The sequence below is a fragment of the Rhinolophus hipposideros genome (assembly GCF_964194185.1).
Source record: "Rhinolophus hipposideros genome assembly, chromosome: 3".
Lineage (NCBI taxonomy): Eukaryota > Metazoa > Chordata > Mammalia > Chiroptera > Rhinolophidae > Rhinolophus > Rhinolophus hipposideros.
The window spans coordinates 25,133,321-25,160,111 of record NC_138049.1 but is presented as its reverse complement, the minus strand read 5'-3'; the positions used below and the strand labels follow the sequence as shown (position 1 = coordinate 25,160,111).

At 38.5% G+C, this 26,791-nt stretch overlaps 1 protein-coding gene across 2 annotated transcripts; it reads right to left on the bottom strand.

Annotated features, from left to right (window-relative positions):
* Positions 1-3,854: 3,854 nt before the first annotated feature.
* IFNGR1 (interferon gamma receptor 1) lies at positions 3,855-24,628 on the bottom strand. Of its 2 annotated transcripts, none has more exons than XM_081044347.1 (7): positions 24,364-24,628; positions 14,648-14,762; positions 13,371-13,534; positions 11,644-11,816; positions 8,933-9,122; positions 6,424-6,551; positions 3,855-4,979 (listed from the first exon to the last, which is right to left on the bottom strand). In XM_081044347.1, exons 1-7 carry the CDS (start codon positions 24,443-24,445, stop codon positions 4,407-4,409), a joined length of 1,425 nt encoding a protein of 474 aa, XP_080900473.1. In that variant the 5' UTR covers positions 24,446-24,628; the 3' UTR covers positions 3,855-4,406. The 2 variants fall into 2 exon arrangements, with proteins under 2 accessions (XP_080900473.1, XP_080900474.1); XM_081044348.1 differs by lacking the exon at positions 24,364-24,628 and adding an exon at positions 16,461-16,618.
* Between the last annotated feature and the right edge of the window lie 2,163 nt (positions 24,629-26,791).

The window sequence follows — 26,791 nt, the reverse complement described above, 5'->3', positions numbered from 1 at the left end:
AAAAATTGCAGCTCAGAATCCTACATTCATTGCTCCTTACATTTGGAAATTCCTTCCAACTCACTCGCCCTGCATCCACCATCCAATTTATGCTTAAGTACCACTTCCTCCACAGTCTGACCTGATCGCCGGTCTCGTAAGTCCTCTCGTTATGCTCCATCTGCACCTGTGTTTTTCCTTCATTACATTTGTCAGTTTTGTGATGAAGAATTTGATGATTTAATTGTTGTTTTCTTCTTGCACTTATGGTAACTAATTTTTATTAAGTGATTGCCTTAAGCCAAGTACTGTGCTAAGGGCTCTATGAGATCATCTAATAACCATACTATGTATGAAGTACTCTTATTATCCGTGCTTCAGAGTAAACTGGGGCTAAGAGAAGTGAAGTAACTGGCTTCAAAACACGTGATGAGGAGCAAAGTTAGGGTTCTAACTCAAGGGTCTGACTTCAGAGCCCCTCCTTTTCATTAGCCAATGTCCTATACATATTCGGGACTGGAGGCCACCAGTGCGTCCTTGGCTATTTGTAGGTGCTAAATAAATGTTGATTAAAAGAAGAGATTTCTTGGACCATATAATCATTTGAAATTGATCCATCTTTGAGATTTTGAATTTAGAGCGCTCTTTTTCTAGTCAAAATTTCGAAACCAGTGTTAGTTTCAGTGCTGCCTCGTTGCTCAGGCCCACACACTTCGCCCTACCTACCCATGTGTACAATATGCCATTCTTGGCCTCTTACCAGCAGGAGAGGAGAGCCAGGTCAACCCTCTACTCAGTGGCGCTCTGGATTCCCTTTCCTAGACCTTCTAGTCTGGCAATCCCCAGTAACTCTCCTCATTTTGAAAAAGTGGTTTTGCATTGACCAGCTGTGAGACAAGATGGAAGTTTAATTAAGCATTAGTTTGTTCCAAGCCTTAGTTTCTTCACTTATAAAAAACAAACCGGTAACATGGAGTCTTAGCAATGAGGTAGCACAAGTAAAACACTCAGCATAGTTCCTGGCACATAGTAGGGAGTCAATAAATTTTAGTGGTTATGCCTCAGCTCCCGGGTTACAGAGCTTTCTAGAGAATCTCAAAGTATCCCCCAAACCTAATGGAGAACTCAGTGCAACTGTGCTATCCTTCCTCCATTTCTTTGCTGGCATGGATAATCATCAGATATCTATCTCTGGCTTCATCTTCCTCTAACTGCTTAATTTCTCCCACTTCCCTTTAGATGTTAACTATCTGTGAAATTATTTCTATTTTTATAGTCTCTTAACGCAGCTTAAGCATCTCAGGAAACATTCTCTAAGTTCTACCACCAAACATGCAAATAACCACCAGCAGCCAGATAAAATTTACTGGAAAAAGCATGGGAGGCAGAATCCTCAACCTGTCACTCACTGGGCAAGTCACTTAACTTACTGAGTCATGGTTTTTCTCATCTTAAATGGGAATAGCAATTCCTCCATACAGGGTGTTGTAAAGATGAAATGAGATGGGGTATTTTTGAAAACAGTTCAATAATTATACATTTGTTCTCTTGTTCACTCATTCATTCATTCATGCCTGATTGGTAGCTCTCATAGAAAGTGGCCAGGAGTCCAAGCTCCAGAATGTAGAGACATAAAAGGGGAAAATGCAGAGCAAATATTGCACCTCATAGGTGAAGCTGACTAATCATCCTACAAACAAAGCTGGATTTTACTGTCTAAGTCATCTATTCATGTTCTTGTTAGGCATGGAAAGCAGTATCTTAACTGTGACACAGCCAGTAACCTTAGGTAACTAAACTTGGCATGAAATGATGCAATTAACACAAGTTTTTGGTAACCAGTAATAATTTAGGGAAAATATTTAAGAAGCAGAACTGTGTCAGAAAGAAGATTCCTTACTAGTTAACATAAGGGGAAACACTGACTCAGAGCCAAGAAGCAGAGTTTAATCCAACTCCCATGAGGCTAAGTTTTTACCCACAGTTGCCAGCTTTTGACCAATTTAGTAGTAGTTATATTGCTCTAGGGAAATGGAGAACCTCAAAAAGTTAAAATATATCCCAGTATAAAGCTATAATTTAAAAAGTGTGATGCAGATACAAGAAAAGACAGAACAATGATACAGTCTCTGGAGTTTGGCAGATGATGTGACATTTGAAATCAGCACAGAAAACTGGGATGATTTAATAGTATTGGGGCAGCTAATTTATCAAGTAAAAATATGAGTTGAATTATGTCCCCCAAGAAGATATGTTGAAGTAGTACCCCTGGTATTAATGTATGTGATCTTATTTAGAAATAGTGTCTGCAGATCTAATCAAATTAAGATGAGGCCATACCGGATTAGTGTGGCCCGAATCCAAGACTAGTATCTTTACAAAGAGAGAGATGGATACAGAGACACAAAGGAAAGAAAGCCATGTGACAGACAGGTTGGAATGTTGCAGCTGTGAGTCAAGGAAGACCAAGGATGGCCAGCAACAACAAGAAGCTAAAGAGGCATAAAGTCATCCTCCCCTAGAGCCTTCAGACAGAATCTGGCCCTGCCTCTGAATGGTGAGAATAAACTGTTGTTTTAAGCCACCCAAGTTGTAGTGATTTATTATAGCAGCCCTAGAAACCAAAACAACAAAGCTGGATCCCTGTCTCATGTGAAAAAAAAAAAAAATCTAGATGAATTTTAAAGAATTAAATGTAGAAATGAAACAAACTATGGCTCCCAAATGTAGAAAACATGGGTGAAAATATGTATCTTCTTGGGAAAGGGTTTTTAAGAATGGAAAAGAACAAATTTGATCTTATAAACATTTTAAACATCTGTGTGGTAAGAGACTTAGTCAATAGTCAAGGAATTATAAACTGTGTATCTCATGAAAAAGGATACAATTAAAAAAGACAAACAGCCCAGAAAGAAATGAACAGAGGACAAGATCAATCAAGTCACAGAAGGAAAACAATAATTTATAAAATATGCTCAACTTTACTAATTATTAAAGAAATGCAAATAAAGTATTAAAATGGTTTACCTGTTAAGACTGGAAGAGGTTAAAAAGACTGATATCAGGGTAAAAAAGCGGCTACTCCATTCACATTTGGCAGTAAAATCTATTAGCAAAATTCTTTTGGAGAGAAGTGACTGGGCTATTTCAATTATTTTTGTATTTTTGTTTTTTCTCATTTTAATGTGTCCAAATTTTCATTTTAAGAATTTTCAGTTTTTCCAGAATAAATTTTGTAAGGGATATGTATTTTTACTGAATGTGATGTGTACTCGCATCAGTTAAAAAAGCAATTCACAAGACATTGTCCCCTATATATGTATACTAGTTTCACTGAAATCTCACCAGTATTTGCTATTTTTTCCCACCAATAAAATAGTACCTCATTTTGATTGGCACTTTAAATGAGCAATAGTTTTCCATGTATTTACTCACATAAATTGTATTTAAATATTTTGTCAGTTAATTTGAATCTTAAAATTCCTATCCTCAATAATTTTCAGGAATTCCTTGTATAATATAGATATTAGGTCTTGGTTTGCCTCTCTTTGAGGATTCTCTCTTCATACCACGCGCTTCTCAGGGCTCCCTCACCCACTCCTATGGTTTGGAGCACCATCTTTATGCTAGAGACTCCTCAATCCACAGGCTCGACAGATAAATCTGCTTTTTTTCCCAAACAGCTTGGAAAGTGGTCTGCACACTGGGTGATGAATATTGAAACACAGACATAAAAGACCATTTTTGAAGATGAGATTATTTTTAGAACTGTTTTATAGATATGAATAATTAGAAAATGATTCTATAATATTAATGCATGGGAACAAAAAAATACAAATATTCAAGTTAAGTGCTTGAATAAATGAACACAAAAATGAACTCAAAAATTTTTTTATTTAAAAATCTTGATACAATATCCCATAAAAAAATATACATGATTCTATTTACATACTCTTTATTAATTTTATTGGTTTGAATTCTATTTTAAATGCAACTTGAAAAGCTTTCAGGATTTCTTTTGAAGGCAGCATTTAAAAATACTATAAACAAGAATAACAAAAAAAAACCTGCCACCGAAACCACATGGAGGCACAGAAAAGAGGCACATTTTATCTCCTGAAGTGCATCTACTATGACAGGAAGCAGGGTTATTAGAGCGTATGCACTGCTACTGCTAACCTATCTATATGGAAAGGTTCTTATGTGACAATTGTTTGTGTTTGTTTTTTTTTAAAGTCTTTGCAGTTCTCAGACCACATGCAACGGTATGAAGTAGGTTCTTTACCCTTTTATACCTAAATCAAGGTACAGCATTTGATTAACATCAACGAAGATACAATTTCTGAAAACATGATGAAACATATAACCGAAGCAGAAAAACTACTCAGGACAAGGGGATCCTTTAAGTTGGTGCATGTTGGTTGATCTTAAGTTTTGGAATCTGATGTGACTCTGTAACCAATCAATGACTCCTGACCGCCTTCATCCGTAAGCAGATCCACTAACACATGTGGTTTATCATAACCAAAGGAGGTAGTAGTGCTTCTCAGCATTATGGGCTCTTGTCCTCCTGTCTTTATTTCAGTTTTAGTATTCGGAGGAAATTCTGAGTCAGATAAGCTGTCCGATTCTACAAGGCCACTATCAGAACCATTTCTGGAGTGGTAAGAGTTTAAAGCACCGCTGCTGGGTTCAGACTGGTTACTACTTGAGTGAAGAGAATCCTCTCTGATGACGGAGGTCAGGGGGCTGCCAGGGACCGTGTCAGAAGTATTTTCTTCAATGGTCACCACTTCTGCTTCACTGGAAAGATCTTCTCTGTGTTCTGCTTTTCCTGGATTGTCCTCCGTATGCGTACTTGAAGTTGTTGCTGGCGACAACTGCTCTTCCCAGATCACCTTGTCACCTTCATTTTCAGGGACAAGTGCTACACAGGTGACGGGTGACACATACTTTGGTTCCGATTTTGCCTCTGAAGAGGCATTTTTTACCACAGACATCTAAGGGAAGAGGAAATCAATGATTAAAAACAATAAATTACTATACATAAGTGCCTATTCTCAAAAAAGTAAAAAAATGGTCTAAGGCTAACGAACAACTAAATATACCACTAAATGGTATATTTAAGATAGCAGTATACTATTTTAAGATTAAAAACAAGGATTTTTAAAAAGTTACTATCTCACCAATATATGTTGCTTTTCATCCATTACCTTTCACACGCATGTTATACTTGTAATGGGAGTACAGCTACTCATTTTATATAATAATTTTACCATTCGCCTTCATAATTATCATTTTCATTGGCTCATAATTGCTTTACACTGATTAAATATTTTTTCTAATAGTAAATGTTAGTTTCCAATTTTTACTATTTACCAAAACATGTTGAAAAAAATACTCTTATGTGTCTTTTTATTTGTGAAATTACATTTTTTATAATAAATTCTGAAGGGTGGAATAACTAAGTCCAAGGCTGAAGCATGAACTATGACACTGTATACTCATCTTATGCTTATCTTCCTACCCAGGGCTATATGACTTTTTACCAACATATATCCATTTTACCACTACTAATACTCCTCAATATTCAGGTTTATTTTTCTTTTTCTAGTGGGTGTAAAGTGGCATAATGCAATGTTGCTTTGTGCTTAATTACTAGTGAGGACGACTGAGATAATTCATACATGAATTGTCTACTAATTGTTGCTAGTTCTTATCCACTTTACTGAAATATAGCATATTCGTAACAAATTTAAATGTGCCTTTTGCATATCAGCTATCATTCCTGTCATACGTGATTCAAAAAGCTACCATTCTGTTATCTTTTAACTGTTTTTTTATTTTTTTTCCAGCATACAAAGGCTTTTAAATGTTAGGCATTCAAATGTTAAACTTCTAGTTTAGTCTCACTCTTGGCCATCTTTCCTTCTACACTCCAACCATAATGAAGTGGCTTTAAAGCACCGCTGCAGATTTTCAAAAGCCATGTTTTCTTGATGCTGGATTTAGCACATACCATCCCTAAGCACCCGGATGAACTACTATATGTCCTTCAAGACTGCTCAGGCATCACGGCCTCTGGAAAAGGCACAACTGACTCCCACCCCACAAAATGGACAAAGTCCTCACTGGCATGTAGATAAACCTGTTTTTGAACCTAATCACACTATATACCCACTGAGTACTTATTTTTTTCTCCCACTAGACTTGAAGCTCCTTAACAGACTTGCCTAACTGTGCTTTTGCCACATGCATAAAAAAGTACTGGTGCATAGTAAAAACTACGTGGTGTTGGGTGTGTGGTAGATTGAGCGACTTATTGTAGGTGACACGCTGCAGAACATCATTCTACTTTTAAAGAGAACTTTTAAGAAACGATCAAAAAGGTTCAAATTAACATTTGAGTGTATACAATTAAAGAAAAGTATTTAAATACATTACCAATGACTTGGGTAACATGATGTTTTCTCTCTTACATGGATTCACCTTCTTAATGTTACAACATAGAAATACCAGGGCAAGTACCAGAAAGAGGAGGACAGCAGCAACAACTGGAATCCAAACAGAATCTAAGGGAAGGGAAAAATCACAAATTAGAATTAAGATGGAATACAGCTGTAGCCATGTACTAATTATAAACTCTTGGAGTTGTCCTTTAATAGATGCACACATCAGGTGAAGAACACAGAGTGTAAGGAACACTGAACCGAAGTCAGGAGAGGAGTGAAAAATCAGCCCCTGACCTACATGCAACATTGTTCCTCCCGGCTCGCTCATTCTAAACCGTCTTTGACTATACTTTCACGGCACAGTGTGGATAAAAGAGCGTTTTCCTAACAATGTTCTTACAACCCCAAATAGAGGGTGTTTCCAGAGTTATGCTTTTTTCTCATTTAAAGAGGCGAAGTAAGAATTTTTAAAATATATTTCCTTAGAAATAAATTCTGGCAATGTCTATAACTCTTAAAATAATGTAGTCCGACTCCTCAGAATTCTGTTACATTTTATACTTATTTCAAGATTAAAATATTTATAAGGATACACAGATGTACACACATGCACACATGGAGGAATGCTGCACAGAAATAAAGTCCCCTTGACTGCAAACCGGATATAGAGAATAATATAAAATAGGGAAGATTGTTTCAGAGCACATACATCTAGAATCACTGTTGTGTATTTGTCTCTAATGCTGCTTTTCCTTTTCATAGTTCAATCTTCAGTACTTGTTTTCATACTCATCTCTTCCAAATCAATAGGACCCACACACAGTGGTGGTGTTTGGCCTCCCTTCATGGCATTTCATTACCTTTAATTTCTATTCCAAAGTTATTTCTTTGGAACAGTAATTCTGGAAGTTACTACTAAATGAATGCTTGTATCACACCTGTTACAGAATGTGGAAATAAATTATTATAATAATAAAAGATAAAAAAATCAGCACATAACTAAACTAGCACTGGGCTTAGAAGCATGCAGGGAAGGCTGCTGTGAGCCACAGTGGTGCCACCGTGTGGCCATGATATTGGCCCAGTTTATAATTCAGGATTTTTTTTTTTTTTTACAGTAAATCTGGGGCATTTGCATTATTTTCAAAATTTTGTGTATTTTAAGATTTTGTTTTTCAAAATAGCATAATGAAAACTGGCACAAAATGCACGGCATTATTTTAAGTCACCTATTTGAAACTCTCATATAATGGCCTAAAAGTTATTATTAATAGTATTAAATTTGAAGTGTTTGGTTTGATTATTTAAAGATTTCCATTCTTTAAAAAGATATGTGTACCATAAAATTATTATTTAAGATATAATTTAAGATATATTATTATTTAAGATATAATTTAAGATATTATTATTTAAATTATAATTTAAATAATAATTTAAGATATTATTATTTAAGATATAATTTAAGATATTATTATTTAAGATATAATTTAAGATATATTATTATTTAAGATATAATTTAAGATATGTGTACCATAAAATTTTTGTACTTTTTTAACCTAGGAAATATATTCTAAAAACATCCAACAAGTGAAAAAATATATATACTATATAAGTAATCCAAAAGTCTAAAAATTGGGGAACATTCAATAGAATACAATCTGCATGATGAAATATTCTACATACATTAAAAAGTAGTATTAATAAATTATGTAAAATAATATGGAAAGAGATTTATAACAGATGTTTAAAGCAGTATATAAAATTATATGAATGAACAACATGACCTGGCTATGTAGAAAAACAGGATGGGAAAAAATCCACCAAACGGTGAGTAACTTATTTGGATGGCAGAACTACTACTAATTTTGTTTTCTTCTGGCTTTTTATATTTTACAAATTACCTACAATGCACATTTAAATTTCAAAACTTGAAAGGCCCAAATTTTTGTTACAGTACCTGACACATGAGAATGCCAGTTCTAAAGTTCTATTATATATATCCACACAAAGAAAACATGATTAAATAAAAATAATTATTTTAAAACGTTATAAAAGTGACCCATAATTCATTATTTAAACCAATCTATATTTACTTTTGAATATGAATTTCTAGTGCTTATCCAGTTCACGTCACACAATTTTAATCAACATTCCTCCTCTTCAGTTTTTCGGCTTACTGTCCCCATAAAGAACATCTTAATGAATATGTACCATCTTGCTACACTGAAGTAATAAACTGACTTATGTTGTGCATAATCCTGAAATGCAGACATTTATGCACGTAGTTTTACGTGTTTATTATATTTCTTTCCTGTGTCAAAGGTTGTCATACGGCTTTACAAATTGGCTGGTTGAGAAATGGCCTTATTTTTAATTTTGAACTTCTCTGAGGAATGGAACTATTTTTAAAAGAGATTTATTGAAATTGCAAACTGCCTCTTTTCACATTATCTATGTTAGTTACCACTTTTTATATTTAGGAAAAAATGGCAAGAACTTACCTGCTATGCTCTTCGGACTGAGAACAGTAACACAGGATTCTTCGGATTTTTCAGTTTTAATAGGCCATCCAACTACGAATCCTTCTACTGCAACACAGTACTCAGAATTCAGTGAGGACACTGGAATACTTAGGCTGCACGGAGTCTCGTAGCAATCATCTTCCTTTTGTACGTACCTTTTATCTGTGGTCTGTATGGGCAAAAACAAACATGAAAATGCATGGCTCCTTTTAATCTGCAAAAAACAATCATATTTATAGTGGTCAAACACCTTGAGAAAATGTATGTATGATGAATGTTGAGCATGTCTGAAAATAGTGTTGACATCAAGTAAGTCAGTTTGTTACTTCAACACAGATGATGCTATGTATCCGTTAAAATGTTCTTTAAAGGGATAAATTTAAAAACTCAGGCTCCATGCTCCTAACTCCAAAGGCTGCAGGTTCGATTCCCACATAGGACAGTGGGCTCTCAACCACAAGGTTGCCAATTCAATTCCTCCAGTCCCACAAGGGATGGTGGGCAGCGCCCCCTGCAACTAAAAACTGACCACGGCACCTTGAGCTGAGCTCCGGGATGGCTCAGTTGGTGGGAGCACATCCTCTCAACCACAAGGTTGCCTGTTCGACTCCCACAAGGGATGGTGGGCTGCGCCCCCCTGTAACTAGCAATGGCAACTGGACTTGGAGCTGAGCTGCGCCCTCCACAACTAAGACGGAAAGGACAACAACGTGACTGGAAAAAAGTCCTGGAAGTATACACTGTTCCCCAATAAAGTCCTGTTCCCTTTCCCCAATAAAATCTTTAAAAAAACAACAACTCAAATAGCAGGAATGTTCACTTACTTGCTATGTCAACAAATGTTCATTAGACTTATTTCTGTAGTGCTAGAAACTTAGCTGGTGAGAGATAAAAGCATCTTATGTGAAGGTATTATGCAAAGGCTGTAGAATATCTTGGCAGTAATGCATAGAAGGGACTGAAGCAATCTCGGGGATTTTATTCATTCAAACAGCCAAAGTGCGTGGCTTACCTGTGCTAGGACGTGAAGACAGAGGCAGGACAATGGTGCCTGACCTCAGATAACATCGTAGGGTACAGAAGAGACATAAGAAAAATGTTAAGAGAGTAATGAGTACTGCAAGAGGACTACTATAAGGAATTAGGAATAACCAGACCTTAGAGGAGGAAATAGTCTACCGTGGCAAAAAGGAATTCAGAGGGGAGATAATACGCCAGTTAAATACTAAAGAATGAGTAGAAATTTGCCAAAGGAGAAGGACATTCTATGAAAGAACATGTTATGTGCAGGGAATTAAGAATAGCAAGTTCACCAAAGCAGGAATAAAAATAAGGTTGGAAAGAATAAGGAGACAGGTAGCTGGGAAGGATGCAGCAGGCCCAACAAGGCTTTGGAGGCCATGCCATGAAAGAGAATTTAGATATCATTTTGTAGCCGATGGGGATTTGTTATAGGATTTTAAGCAGAGAAGTTAATACGGTTAGATTTGCACTTTAGAAAGACAATTCTGCTAGCAATCAAAGTGATGTTTTAAAACCTAAATCAGGGGGCAGCCAGTTAGCTCAGTTGGTTAAAGCATGGTGCTCTTAACAACAAGGTTGCCAGCTCGATCCTCACTTGGGCCACTGTGAGCTGCGCCCTCCACAACTAGATTGAAACAACTACTTGAGTTGGAGCTGATAGGTCCCGGAAACACACACTTAAATAAAAAGTTTTAAAAAAACACACACAAAAAAACTAAATCAGACGTCACTCTTCTGCTTAAACCTTTCCTGGGGTGCAACATCTCAACTCAGAATAAATGTCAAATCTCTCCAATGCCCTAAGACATGTGGCCCCAGTGATCTCTATGACCTTACCTGCTTCCACTCTGTGCAGCTTTGCTGCTCCCTTCACCTGTCCAGTGTCCTTTTGCTAGGATCTTTCCCTGAAACACTCTCCCCGTCATTATCCATGGAGCTCACCTCCTCCAGCCCTGGTTCCAGTAACACTTTCCCAGTGAGGCCTGCTCTGACCACCCTACTGAAAATCACTGCTGCCCCCAACCCCACTCTCCCTCCCTCTTCCCTGCTTTATTTTTCTCCATAGCAGTTATCACTGGAGATTTGTCTGTAGTATTCACTGTTCTCTCCTGCTGCACAAGGCACAGAGCACATGCTTGGCAAACATTGTTAAATAAAGGAATGGCCGCACTATGGAGAATTGATGGAATAGAATAGCTCTAATCAAGTGTGGTCTGCATAATCAAGTGTGGTCTGCACCAGTGTCAGAATATAATTATATCCCCACAGTAGTATTATTAACTTTTTCTTTGAAAAACAATGACACCAATTAGAGCTTCGTATTATTTTACATTACTACCAATGTGGAAGAAAATGATTCAAATTATCCTCATCTTACCTCACCTTTAAATGAAAATATACATGTTAAAATCCTAAATTAGGGCCATGCTGTTACACAAGGCAAAGAAAAAAATGTGCTCACCTGGCCAGTGTTATTGATAAACACCAACGCTAATTCCCTTCAAAAGCATTCATCTATTTCTTTTGTTTCTTTTTTACCAAAACTTAGAATCAATGAGTTTTGCCCGAATAGTCATAAGCATTCTATTTTCTTACACTACATGCACAAACTTATGCTAGCAACAGAAAAATTTCCATTTTGAAAAACATGAAATACAAACACATACCTCACCACTTCCATTTATTCTCACATACACATTGTACTCGAATATATAACAAGAGTTTTCTTCATCATACATAGCTTCCAACTCATTTCCATCTACAGCTAAAGGATGAGATATATCAATAATGATTTTGTCTTCCTTCTGTCTGATATCCACCTTAGGTGGTCCAAATTTCCCTAGGGCGGGGGGACAAAAAGGAAGTAAAATTAGTATTGGCCCTGGAACTTTATAGTACATTATATAAATTACCAAAATCAATCAACCTACGCTAGTTGTTACTGCTGTTCTAAAGCAAAACCACATTTAAACCATTCCAAAGTGATCTAGAAGATATTCTATGTGTCCTTAATAAAGAAATGCTTAATAAATCTCCTCAGGCAAGAAGTCTTCTTATCTAATCTAAACTCCTCTTTTAACACTTTAAATTCATTTCTAGTCCTAAAGAAAAATAGTTGGTCATGAAATCTTGGTAAAAACTTGACATAATAGAAGCTCTATTAAGTTACTTTTTCCTTTTTCTTTGGTTCTGTGGATTAAAAAAAAAAAATGGTTTTCTAAAAAATGTTTCAGAAAAGGCATTTTATTTACCTTTGAACCCTCACCAAAACTCTTTGTATCTCCAACACCTATGGATGTCTGGCATGAAGGCTATATAAGTTTCTTAAATACATTCAATTTTTATTGTGAAAATCAGAACTAGGTATTTATTAATTCAACAAATATTTATTATGTGTCTTTGATGTCCGGCACTTTGTTGGTGAAACATTTATCTATTCTTCACATATTTATTGTATACCTACTATGTGCCAGGCATGTCTGTTTTTACTCATCAATGTATCCTCTCAGGGCCTAACATACTTTCTGGCACATAGCATGCCTCTGACAAATCTACGTGGGAAAAATCTGACATACGGATGGTGCATTATCAGATAACAAAGGTGTGAACTTGGGGGAATAAACCTATTTCAAAGTCAAGTACAGAAAGGGCTGTGGAAGAGACCCAGTAGGCACAATCGGAAAAGGAGGAAGAGAACGAGGCAATGGTTGGAGCAATGAAGCAGGAAGCTGAACAATGAAGGAAGTGAGGCTGGAGGGCAAGGCACGGAAGGACTGGAAGACTAGGGAGGAGTAGGTGACTAAAGGCTTCTTTTACCCGGGAATGCGGGCATGAAGGCTACAAGGTAGGATGTTAGTCAGGAAAGAGGACTTGGCATTGAAGAGCCGAGAGCTTGAAGAGGTAACAAAGATCAGGTATAGATGGGAATGGAGGGCTGGAAGTGTGTAGAACTGAAATTCACTGGGATTGAAGAGATTACGGAACTCTAACATTGTTTTAATGTATAAAATTGGGATTAAAATTCCCTCAGGCCTTTAAGATTTCAGGCAGAGAGGAAGAATGACAGCAACTGCCAAAGTCCTCAGTGAACGTAACTTAGAAAGGAATGACACAGAAGATACGGAGACGGAGGGTATGCGGAGTCTGGTTGCAGAGCACTAACCCTATTTGTAGGGAGAGGAAATGTAACGATCTAGTAGGGCCAAAGAGATGGGCCCCTCTTAGCCCCATTTTGTGGGACTTGGGAAGAGGAAGACACGAACTCCCTGAATTCTTCCAAATGTTTCTTGGGCGTTGTAATAATTTTTAGCAACTGCTAATAAAAGCAAATATATACAGAAGACGTGTAAGTATTTTCAAATTCAAAATTTAGACATGTATAGATTCTACTCACATTCTTTGCACAAAATAAATTCTTTTGACTCTGCATAGGCCGATTCTTCCTGTCCAAGCCTAGCTTTAACTCTGGCCCATAGACCAACTGATGGCTCGCCAGTCATGGAAAAGATATTACACTGAAGATCAGAGGTATTGCAGGCATCAAACCATTTTGCATTTCTAAAATGAAGAGGAATAAAGAAACACAAAGGTAACTTTTATTAATATATAAACTTGAACCATCTCAGCCTATGCTTTGCTTTTTATTCACAGCACGGAGCTGGTAGAAGGAGCTGAATAAGAATAGGACGGAGAAGCTAGACAAAGTAGGAAGCCCTTACTTTGGTGACAAGTACTACAAATGTCTTTACAATAAAGAGGCTCAATTCAAGTTATAAGACCTGTACAAACCCATTGCACATGCAATTTTTAAAAATCTGCTCATTAAGCAATTTTACATTTTATTAACATGATCACTACTTAATTACAGAATCCAACACATTACATATACACTATAAGAAGTAAGAGCAGGGCCGCCTGGTGGCTGAGGTGGTTGGACTCCGTGCTCCTAACGCAGGCTACCGGTTCGATTCCCACATGGGCCAGTGGGCTCTCAACCACAAGGTTGCCATTTCAACTCCTCGAGTCCTGCAAGGGATGGTGGGCTGTGCCCCCCGCAACTAAGATTGAACACAGCACGTTGAGCTGATCTGCCGCTGAGCTCCCGAATGGCTCAGTTGGTTGGAGTACGTCCTCTCAACCACAAGGTTGCCGGTTCAACTACTGCAAGGGATGGTGGGCTGCAACCCCTGCAACTAACAACGGCAACTGGACCTGGAGCTGAGCTGCGCCAGGAGCTCCACAATTCCTGGAGCTCCACAACTAAGGCTGAAAGGGAGCTCCACAACTAAGATTGAAAGGACAACAACTTGACTTGGAAAAAGTCCTGGAAGTACACACTGTTCCCCAATAAAGTCCTGTTCCCCAATTTAAAAAAAAAAAAAGAAGAGCGCATGATTACTTTTAATACAGAACTAAGCTTTATTTGCCATGCCTTAAAATATTGGAAATTAGTGATACTTGTCTACTTCAATTTTGACAGGAAGAAGAACTAAGAGGCAGGAAGTTCTGAAAAGAACTAATTGTACCCTTAAGACTTCTGGAAGTCTATAAGCAGTTCAGGACGTTTTGCCACATTGGAAGGAAGGATGATGGAAGAAAACACAGAGCATTATGGAATATGCAAATTCCTAGAGAAAAACAGAATAAAAAGTATAAAAGAGTAACACTCACCCATATTTCTTTACCTGTACAGTAAAAACAGGTGTCTGTGGCATGACCGGGTAATCCCAACGTACGACGGCATTCAAGTTATAGGCTTCAATTTTAACATTGGTTGGTAAAGGCACTGGAAGAGATTCAAAAAGTACAATGGACAATAGTAAGCAATTAACGTTGACATTAGAAAAACCTTATTATAAGAAGCCATGTTAACCAAATATATATTTTGAAGAAAAGTAGAATTCATCAAAATAGATAATAAAATTATTTAAATTAAGAAATTTCTAAAAATTAATTTTACTGAAAAAATGCACAGAAGAGCTCTGATTCATTTTAAATGACTAAAACAACATTGTGATACAAGGAAACACAAATGTAGTATAAGGCAATAAGTTACTATAACGTTTTAGGAGTTTTTAAAATAAATGCACTGCCTATTGTAGTAATAATCCTCAATGTATTTAATGAATCACTAGAATTGTCTATATTTGATACCAAAGATTGTATTCAATAGCTAGAGAAGTGGCTACAATGGGATGGCCAATATCACTCTAAAACCACTCAGGCTCTCAACCCTACCCCTAGTACTATTATACACCTTTAATACCTTTTCTAAATAGCACAGGAATAGATGCTTAATGATTGACTGAAAGAGAGCCAATTGCCATTCCAGTTTCACCAACATTTTGCTCTCTGTGGTGTGCAGGGCTTTACACAAAACTTATCCAATATTTCTTCTTGCCTTTGCTCTTTTATCAGAAAACATCTGTTGATAAGATGTGAGCCACATGAGAATAGGCAGTCACTTTTATATTGTCATCAGACATTACCAAAACTGTAACCTAGTCATTAAAAGTAGGCATTTTTCCTCTGCTCAATGTAGAAGGTTGTCTTCTACCAACCCTTGGAAAACGGACACACATACAAGCTCTTCTCTTCCTCTTCCCCATTCCCTTTCTCTCTTTCTCCCCCCTTCCTTCCATTTCCTTCTTTATGAATGAACATGAAGGTATAGATACAGTTAGGGATATGACCCAAAATAGAAAACTCCATTAAACATGATTTATTTATACAACTTAAATAAATGAATGGCAATGTGGCCAAGGTTCAGTGGCTTCAAACCATTACTCATCCTCCTCCTCTAAAATTCTGAGATGATACCTCAGATGATACCCCAGATGGCAATGATGGTTACTCAGGTTATATCAAGTGGACTGTTCTAATAAGAAAAATATTCCCTGGATTGGACATTAAGAAATCTGCATTCTTTCCTGGCTATACTACTAAATAGTTATTTCAGATTTCCTCATCTGCTAAGTAAAGTGTTAATTTCACATATATATTTGCTTACTTTTGAAGGAAATACCTACTATACAGGGTACAGCAGGGTAGACTGAGGCTTCCTTAATAGGGTTCCTTTTTCTATGACATGTTTACTCATCAACTTCCTGAAACAACGTAGTCTCAAACAGCTTACAGTCTATGGTTGAGGCGGAAATAAAAGGCACCCCACACTGGTTCAATTCCACACTAATATCAAATAATAATCACAGATATAAACATAATTTTGCAACCAGCTAAGAAAGAGAGGCATGATACTAAGAAAACTCATAATGAATGTGCAGAAGACATTTCTTAATTTTAGCAGCTTTTGCCTCTTCAGAGGCTGAGAATTTTCAAACCACCACGTTCTGGTTTCTTTTTATTTAACAGTCCTTCACTTGATTACACTTTCTAGTCTTGCATTTACTAGAAGCAAGAAGAAACCACATGGCCCCTTCAACACTTTGCTTGGAAACCTCCTTAGCTAGGTCATGCGGCTCACCAGGCATATTTCATAGTAGCTTTCTGCCAGCACATAACAGGGATATGCCTTCCTCCAGTTTCCAATTAGGACAGTTCTTTCTTTCCGTTTAACCCCCTTTTAAAAACTGATTCCCAACAGGAATGCCTTTTTAACTGTATATGCTCAATCTGAAATTCCTGTATTTGAGAAAAAGGCATATAGAAGTCAATCTATATACTAGAATATCAAATAAAATGCATTTATATTTAAGAGGTTACTAATTCATATATTATAAAACCAAAAAACAGTAGATTTGTGCAGCATTAGATTAGATTTTAATGTGAATCAAACTATGTTTCCCATAATTTAAGTAAAAGCTTGACATGGTTAGACTAGGGCAGGGACTTTCAAAGTAATCAAGACACGTGATGGGAAAAAAAGGTTTTGATGGATTGTAGCACACAGAAATTACTACTAGATTAAAGGAGAAACTTCTAAGTATTTACATCAAAGGATATATTGTGGTTTTCATGCTACCAGAAAAGAAACCATATGGTTATTAGACACCTTCCTTTGCTATCTTTGCCAAAAATCACATGATAGTCATGAGTAGTTTTCTCATTAAATTTCAGAATTTTGTAACCTAACGTTCAAATTGTTACATATTCAGATTAAAATAAGGCGTATGGCAAACTCCTATTCGTAATAAATTTACCTTATGTAAATAAAAATATAGCAAGAGTATTATGCATGGAGTTTCAGGAAAGATCCTACTCGAGTATCTCATGAAATAAAATAATCTTACAGATTTCCCCATCTCTTTAAAATGCCCAGGATAGTTTTCTGTAACTCATTTTGTCTTTGGAAATGGGTTCAGTTATTTGGTGCATTATATCTGCAGACTACCCAGAGTACGCTTGAGCTATTTTAAGATTTGCTTTCCAGAACTCCTCTAGAACTAGCAGCTGAGGATTTAACAAAACCAAACACAGGAGAGAAGAATCAGTTTTTCATAACACTCAATTACAATGCAGGGGGAAAAAAAGGAGGGTTCTGTATACAGCCAACTGTTTCCTGGTGATAAGCTAGAAGAGACAGGACATGAAAAAGGAGCCAGGGAGGGAACAGAAAATACCGATGAAGATTAGTAAGTAATGAAGCACTGCCACTAGACGGGGCAATGAGGATGTCACAGAAGACCAAAACACAGCAGCAAGAGCAGCTCTGTAATAATTCCTGGGAAAGGCAGGGCGGAGGGGGGGGAAGCAAACAACTACAGGTATCTTAGGATTTCCTCTGCACGGATGGTGACAGAAGTAAGGGTGTAAAGGGACAGCCACAGGAGTTCTTCACTGATTTTGACACAATAGCATACGAAGACTGTCTAGCAGATGTGGACATCTATGGCAGAACAGAGTTCTGTACCCTGTAGACACCATTAGATTAGATAATCTGTTTACTAACCCCTCTACGGGAAAGACAAATTGAGCAGCAAAAAGACATGAGAATAAAGGTGCCAGCAATTAAGGTGTTTTTGTGGATTAGAAGTCACTTAATACCACAAATCAAAAACAAATGTTCCAAATTAAAGCATCCAGATCCCTTCCTGAATGAACAACTCTGAGAGAAAAGATGTAACACCCTCCTCACGTGAAAGAAGCAGGCCATGGGTATTTTCACAAGTTTCTTCTAATACTACAAACTGAGAAATGTCATGAGAAATTCAGACAGAAAAACGGGAAAATATCAAATCACGACTACAGCATTTTTTCAGAATGTATTTATGGTCACAATCTCCCTCTTGAATGGTTTTTACAGTACTAATAAAATGGCTATTTTTATTAATGCTTTCCAACTTTTTCTCTTAGCAAGCGGCAGTGTCCTATAGATTTCAAGTGCAGAGACATTTTGAGAATTCTTGCACATGATATTTCAAGTGTTCAGAAAAGTTTTTTCACTGAAACATTCCAATATTTGGGGGCATTGAAATTTAGGAATATATCCATAACTTTGTGAAAGGAATGGAAAACAAGTCTATTTTCGACTTCCTTTTATTATTATTTTCTCTTTATGGTTTGTATTTTTTCTTTCCATTTTATTGGGATATAATTGACATACAGCACTGTATAAATTTAAGGTGCACAGCAAAATGACTTGACTTACACTGTGAAATGATAACTACAAGGAGTTTAGTTAACATCCATCATCTCATACAGACACAAGAAGGAAAAGAGAGAAAACAAATGTCTTTTTCCTTGTGATAGGAACTTCTGGGATCTACTCTCTTAGCAATTTGTGAATACCCTATATAGCAGTGTTAGCTATAGTCATCATGTTGTACATTATATCCCCATATTATTTTCTTGCACCTCCAGAAAAAGATACTTTCAGAACTAAGGGTTCAACTGAGGACACCTGAAATGTTTCAGGTCGATTTTAATTCTACATAATAGGTCCTCAGCTGGGTCACGGCCCCTCGTATTCCTGCAGTCTTATTCCCAATTATCTTTGGGATTTAGTCTGGTTTTATCACATGCTCTATCTCTTAAAATGTGGAGCCCAGAAGTGATGCAACAAATGTGAAGGAAATACTCTCTTTTCTGTCTTTTTTTTAAGAGATGGGCTTATACTGAGCTTGTAATTAACTAAAATCCCCTTTACCCAAACCACCACCAAGTTAGGGCTTATCCAATAAACATCTGCTCAACTACCTTGTTTCCCCAAAAATAAGACCTAGCTGGACAATCAGCTCAAATGCATCTTTTGGAGCAAAAATTAATATAGGACCTGGTCTTATTTTAATATAAGACCAGGTATAATATAATATAATATAATATAATTAATATAACGTAATATAATGTAATGTAATATAATATAATATAATATAATATAATATAATACCGGGTCTTAGACTAATTATTGCTCCAAAAGACACATTAGAGCTGACTGTCTGGCTAGGTCTTATTTTTGGGGAAACACAGTCCTTTACTGACCTGAAATGCCGGATTTAATTCTTGCTCCTGTTCATCCAATTTCATCTAGATGAGTTTACTTGGCAAGGCAATGAATTCTAATTGGATCAGACCCCTGATAATAGTCATTTCTCAAGACCAAGTCCCCTTTGGACTAAGTCATTGTAAGTTGAGAAATACTGTAAGAACTAAAAAAATAAAGGCCTTTTCAGTCCATGGAAAGAAAAAGGTGGGAGAACAAGTTAGCTGCTAGGCCTGTTTAAATGTTTTATATTGATCTGGATGAGATTTTTTTTTTAAGTCAACATAATTTCTCATATGTAACTAAAACTAAATCTAATGTTTTAAAATATATTTGTTAAAATAAAGAGGCACATTATTGAATAATAATCACTAATATATAGTAAACATTTGCTACAGGACAAGGAAAGCGCTCAACTTTTTTATGCATTATCTCAGTTAAGCACCACAACGTCCTATAAAGGAGGTACTATTATTATACATATTTTTACCAATGATAAAGCGAAGGCTTAGAGAATTACCTAAACCTTTAACAATATGTAAAGTTTTGTTGGTTTTAATTAAGAAAAACTGCTTAGGTGTCATTTTTGTGATAGTGTGATAAAATAAGGGGAAAATAACCTCCATATATAAATAGGAATTGGAGATGATTATTTTCTGATGACTTCACAAGCACCTGCTTCAAGTAATTTTCCCTGATTTATTATACTATCACAATTAAACGATGGCCACTGCAAAATTTGAAAAGTGCATTAAAGTAAATCATTTCTTTAGACATCACATGGGCATGATTAAAATGGATACCTCATATTAGGTTACTATGTATTGGGATAATCTAAAATAAAGACACTCCCTTAATAAGAAAATTACAAGTGAACTGATTCATTCCTGTCAGGAATCATTTAAATATGGTTCAACTCTCATTCTGACTATCCAATCAAAATGGAACCATTAATTATCCATCTAGTTCATACAACAACTGCATTACTGCTGTGTGCTGCAAAATTTTATAATACAGCTCTTTAAATGGATTATTTTTCTCTTCAATTCTTTAAGTATTCTTTTATGTAGAACTGAAATGTGGAACTTTCAAAGTCCATTTGAATCATGAATCAGAATAAATTGTAAAAGAAAATTATTATTAACACCTATTCAATAAATACAATTAAAATGCATTGTCTTAAATATTTGGAATCTCTGAAATAAATAAAAATAGAATCCAAAGAAAACAATGAAAAAAATTAAACACACTCAGAGCATTATCCTAAATTCAGAGAACGAACAGAAGCACAGTTGAAAAAACACAGGTGAATTAGTACAGTAAACTGTACTTTGGCCACATCGGTGCCAAAGTACAGTTTAGTCTTAAGATAATACCTGTTGTCACACAGCAGCCTAGCAGACTGTCCCCCCATGTCTTTCCTTAAGGAAAGAAGAGTCTGTGAGACTGTGCATGTCTGGGACTGTATATTTCTATTTAGTCTCCAAAAGAGGGTTTGCAGCCATTGACGAGTAAGATTCCCCATAGGGGGGGCAACTCAAGCCAGGCGGAACCCCGCGGAGACCCCCAGGAGCTGCCTTAGAAAGATGTGGGAAGGGGCCTTGTCTCCTTGCCCCTGCCTGGGAAAAGCAGCTGCTGACTCTGGCTTTCCCCTCTCATCTAATTGGGAGAAAAGTCTTGAGAGTGATAAGATTAAGCTCTCTCTGCTCACCTCTGTGAAACAATTTCGACGTGATATATGTCCCTTAAAGAAGTTGCATACCTCACCTCAAGGACTTTCTGCTTCGGCTGTTTGAAGATCAACATAATTGGTTTGGGTTATTTCTACAACGTGATAAGTGAGTCTCACAGACGGTGCCCAAAACACTGCTACTCCCTTGTATACTTACCAATAAAAACCTCCAGTCGGCTTTATTCTGGGCTCCAGTCTTTCATGACTGTGAGACCCCTGGCCTTTTGAGATTTAACTGCATTAAGTCTCTGTCTGTTTCTTTCTTAAAACTTAAGCCAAAGCCGCCCCTTCTCATACCCTCACTGCCAGTGTTATGCTGGACGCGACAAATATCCAGAGTGGGAGAGCAAACTGGAAGAAGGCAGCAACTAGCGGGCACTGATTCACATCAAAATATATACTTGTTTTATATGAAAAGTGAATTATTAGATGGCACACATGTATGTATTTTCCCTATCAATTCACTTAAGAAATATTAACAAAAGCCCACAACTGTAATGCAATACACTCCCAACCACTTGGAGTTTTCAGAGACTAGCTATATTCCCTCGTCGGCTTCTCTGTTCCTACCAGATCCCATCTAAGGTGAACTTCCAAACACACCGTCAAACCCAGCACTAATAAGGGTTAACACACTGAGTATGTATTAAGTGCCAGGCGCTGGAGAGACAGGGAAGCTGCCAAGAGCCAGAAACAGGGTGTCCTTGTGGGTTTTCCTCTACTCTCTGGAGAGTTTGCATTTTAAGCTAACTTTAAAAGCATAGGGAACGCAACAAAATCTAGAGAAATACACTGAAAAAAAGGGAGAGCAGGGTTGCCAACACTTGTTTACAAAATGCTGGCATTCAGAAGGCCACAGTAGATCTTTCTATGGGGGAGAGGCAGGCAATTCTACTCCCAGAGCTGCTTCAAGGATGAGCAAATAGTGCAGTCACAGAGGTGCCATGCTCAGGAGTGCCCTGTACTCAAAGGGAAGAGCCTGGCACTTCGTATAACGCTCTGCTCGAGCCAGGAACCTTAGTCATCCTCCCTTCTCTTCCACATCCAGTCAGTCACCGAGTTCTGCTGATTCTGCCTTCTAAATGTTCTTCAAACTGTCCTCTCTTCTCCATTTAAACGGCCACTTCTCATCAACTCCTCCCAGACTTCAGCAGTGATCTAAGTGGCCTCTTTCCTTTGATTCTTTCCCCAAACCATTTTATAATGTGCACGGTTTTTTCTATAGGGCATATCCGATCCTGCATAAAATCATTTCTCCTCTTAAAACAATCCGATGGCTGCCCACTGACTTGAGCAAGGTATAGTGAGCATATTATTTTGTTGGCTCAGCACAAAATAATGTTCTTTCAGGAACATTATTTTACTTCTTCTGGGAACTCCCCTACCACAATCCCCTGCAATAATATCATTCCCATGTGAGCTGGCACCTGACCCAAGCTGGATAAATCAGGGCCTCCCTCTGGGATTTTGTTAGGATAGAAGTAGCTGCAAGATGTCAAAACCCAAAAGTTGTCAATATCCGTGATTCTTGCCAACTAGGGAAAGCTGTCAATGCTCAGAGAGTTAGTAATAAGAAATGGAGAGTCTTGGCGATTTGAACTTCTTGGTTCAGCTTCCTGAGGCCCAGCTAGCATCTCTACCTTTTTGTTTAACTTTTGCTTAGACTCTTAGCCAATCAATACCTTTTTGCCTAAGTCAAACACAAAGCTGTTTCTATCCTTCATTGATTCCTACTCTCCTCCCCCCTACCCCGCGTATCCCCTTGTAGCCTCACACATGTAATACAATAAAATGCTTAATACTCCACTAACTCAACATGCTGTTTCACACCTCTTCCTCTAAACACACACAAGTCTCCTGCACCTTCATTTTCAGTTCCAACTCTGGGGTCATCTTCTCATTTTTCCTGACTACCCTGGTCAGAGCCAGGCACCTGTTCCTTGCTTTCTAGTAGACAGTACGTAAGTTCAAGCTCTTATCACAATGTACTGACCTGCCTTTGTGGATGACTAACCAGCCCTTGATAATGGCAGTTTGCAGAGTAGTTAAAAACTTGGGAGTCTGGAGCCCAATGGCAGTTTGCAGAGTAGTTAAGAACGTGGACTCTGGAGCCCAACTGCCAGGCTCCCCACACTGAGTACCAGCGACCTCTCTACAAGTTGGGCAGACGTGCCTCAATGTCTCATCTGTAAGTGGAGACACCAACAGTACCTACTTTATAGAGTTGTTGTGAAAATGAGATTTGATGAGAACCCACAACACTGCCTAGCACTGAACTGTTAGCTATATAATGATCCCTGAAAGCAAGCAGAAACTGACAACTTCCATTTTTATATTCCCAACCACACTGACTGTCCCAAGGAATAAGGATTTGTTTGCTTGATTTTTATTTTTTTCAATTAAAGTTGATTTTTAAAGAGTAAGCCAGGCAGAGCTGGAGCACACCTAACAGAAGCTCACGGAAGAAGTCATAATACAGAGCTTCAGGCTCAGTTTGCCAAAGGTGGTGGAGCTGGGCCTCCCGGACCCATTCCAGACGAGCGCTAGCAGTGAACGCTAAGGAGACACAAGACCGACAGCGTTTCCGATAATCTAGGTTTATCCCTCTTGTAGAAGGGGTTTCCTGATGTTATGGGAGCTCCGAATCACCATTACACGGAGCATTCTCGGCATCTGATTCCGGGGAAATGTCCATAAGGGAGCGGAAACAAAACGCTCCAAGAACCCAGCCTTGTGAAGAGACCTCCCGCCGGGCAAACCTGCTCTTCACCACTTGAAGACTTGCCCGTAAGAAGACCAAGTACTGCCGCTTAGCTCTCCGCTGGCGAAAGAACAACTTTTCTCCCATCCTAAGGATCTGGGGTCCACCCTAAGAGTACAGCATTTAAGTCATGAGCTTTGTCCACAGTGTACAAGTGTTGACCAGGAAACTCACTTATTTAAAAATGAATAAAAAGCACTGGAGGATTGAGAAGCGTGTTTGGTTATCTCGGCAACAACGGGAGAGGCAAGAGAAAGGGAACTCGAGTGTCTGCAAACCGCGGAGACCCACATTCCCCTTCCCGGGTGCCCCCCCGGCAGGACCCCACGCCCCGGGGCGTCCGGGACGAACGCGGGGGCGGCTCCGCCGGGCGGGGCTTCCAAGCAGGGGCGGCTGCCGCCCACCGCCCACCGCCCATTCCCACCCGGCCGCGACCCTGCTGCGAGCGGCAGTACCCGACAGCTCCGGATCCGCGGTGCTGATCACAGTCCAGCTCGCAGCCTGCGCGACGACGACGAAGAGGAGGAGGAGAGCCATGCTGCGCGGGATAGACTCAGAGTGTGGCCCCGCGCGGCGGCCGACGCCCCTCCGCACGGCGCTAGGCCCTGGGCCTCGCGTCACTTCCGCCCCCGGGTACCGGAGTTCCACTGGGAACCAGGGCGTGGACAGGGTAATGAGACGAGGACAGCGAAGCCCAGACCTGGAACGGGAGGCGGGACTACGCCCAGGAGGCCGGAAGTGGTCAGGGAGGCGGGGCCCGCGGCGGGGAGGCGGGGCCCGCGGCGGGGAGGCGGGGCCCGCGGCGGGGAGGCACGAATAAGACTAAAAGCCCGGGAGAGGCCAGTTGCAAGCAAGCACGGCGGAAGGATCACGACAGTCCGTGGTAGTGATACGGCACATGGGCCTCTGAGGAACTTGGGTCCAAAGACTTGGCAACACCTTTTGCGATGCTTCTTCCTATTTTAAAAGTGTTAGGGCAGAACTTTGCCCTAGGCCACAACCATTTTGCCCTATTAGACTTCGCCATCAAGGCATCTGGAAACCTGAGGGTTTAGAACAGAAAGAGCCTTTAAGTGCTTTCCCTAATCCCTGAATTTGTATTATATTTAAGGAATCTGAAGCTTCACTAGTGACATGGATTGTGCATATTTACACAGCCCGAATCCAATTGGTTTGGCCAAGAACTACATTTTCCTTGGAGGAAAAACAACTTGTATTACCTTTTCAGCAATTAAATATCAACTAGCAATTTATTTTTATTTTTTTTTATTTTTTTTTTATTAATTAATTTATTTATTAGTTTCAGGTGTACAAAACAAGGTAATACTTAGACGTTCATCATTTATATCCCTCATACTGTGAACCCCCCTCCCCCCATCCACTATCCCTCCGACCTCACACTGAACCATCACATTATATATATAAAATTATAGTTGGCATTCATTAATGTTTAGCTTCTGATGTACAATGCCATGATCAGGTATCCACAGTATCCCTGAGGTGGTCTCCCAAATAGGACGCATGTCCATCGGATACCCAACAAAATCTTTACAACATTATAGAATACCTTCCCCAAATTAATTTTCAAAAGAAAAACCCTGAGGCCATCTTGTGGTTACCAGCTGCTTCCAAATCCCTTCACCTTTCCCCTTATCCCCAACCCCCTCCCACACACCCATCTAACCACTCTCGGTTTTTTTTTTTTCTTTGCGTCCCCAAAACTGACTCTGATTAGTTCATTCACATAGTCTTTTCTTTAGATTCCATATATAAGTGAGATCATATGGTACTTGTCTTTCTCTTTCTGACTTATTTCACTTAACATAATGTTCTCTAGATCCATCCATTCAACTAGCAATTTATTAAACAGCCTTTTACCGTGAGATCTGCCCTCTTTCATCTCTGACGGCATCACATATTACTCTGCATCTCTCCCGTTCCACTTCAGCTATATTGGACATGCGCATAGCTAATCACCTCAGCTGCTTTAAGTCTTCGCTTGTCATGGCCTTTTGCAAAAATTTGAAATTGCGACCCATCCCATTCTCTTTATCCTGCCTACTACATTTTCATGGCACTTACCACTTTCCCCCACACTCTACAATAGGCATATTGATATTTATTCCCCCCACCCCTTGTAGAATGCAAACTCCATAGGCCTGAAATCTTTGGCAATCAATTCGTATTTGGTGAATGAAAGAATGCACGATTACACTAGCGTTAAGCAAAAAATTAGAAAAACCTTATGGAAATACTGTATAAACTTGAGAGGAATTATTAGCTGGACCATTTTATTTATACTAATAAATCCTTTAGCTCAGTACTTCAGTGTATAGGTGAAGCACCTGGGGATCTTGTTAAAATGCAGATTTGGATTCAGTGAGTCTGATTCAGGTTGGGGCTTGAGAGGCTACGTTTCTAACAACATATACAAGGAATGTCAATGCCTCTGGCTCTAGACCACACTTTGAATAGGAAGGCTTTAGCTCCATCTAGACTAAGTTTGAGGAAATATTTTGTTTGATGTGTTTAGGATGCCCACTATCTTAGTACATTCAGGCTGTTATAAAAATATGTCCTGAATTGGGTGGCTTATGAAAATCAGCATTCTATTTCACACAGTTTTGAAGCCTCAAAGACTTGAGATCAGGGCGCCATACCCAAGATATGGGTAGCAGACTTCCTGTTGTAACCTCACATGATGGAAGAGGGAGAGGTCTCTCTGGAGCCTCTTTTATAAGGCACTAATCCCATTCATGAGGGTTCTCCCCTCATGACTCAAACACCTCTCAGTACTATTACCTTTGGGAGTAGAATTTCAACTTGTGAATTTTCAGACCATAGCCCTCACTATATGGAAGGCTTCTTCTAGTCACTGTAAGG

Coding starts and splice junctions, on each gene's coding strand:
- IFNGR1 (XM_081044347.1), bottom strand. CDS start 24,445: ATGGCTCTCCTCCTCCTCTTCGTCGTCGTCGCGCAGGCTGCGAGCTGG. Junction 6,552..8,932: donor CAGTCCGAAGAGCATAGCAG/GTAAGTTCTTGC, acceptor CCCTTCCCTTAG/ATTCTGTTTGGATTCCAGTT. Junction 4,980..6,423: donor TCATGTTACCCAAGTCATTG/GTAATGTATTTA, acceptor CTCTTCCCTTAG/ATGTCTGTGGTAAAAAATGC.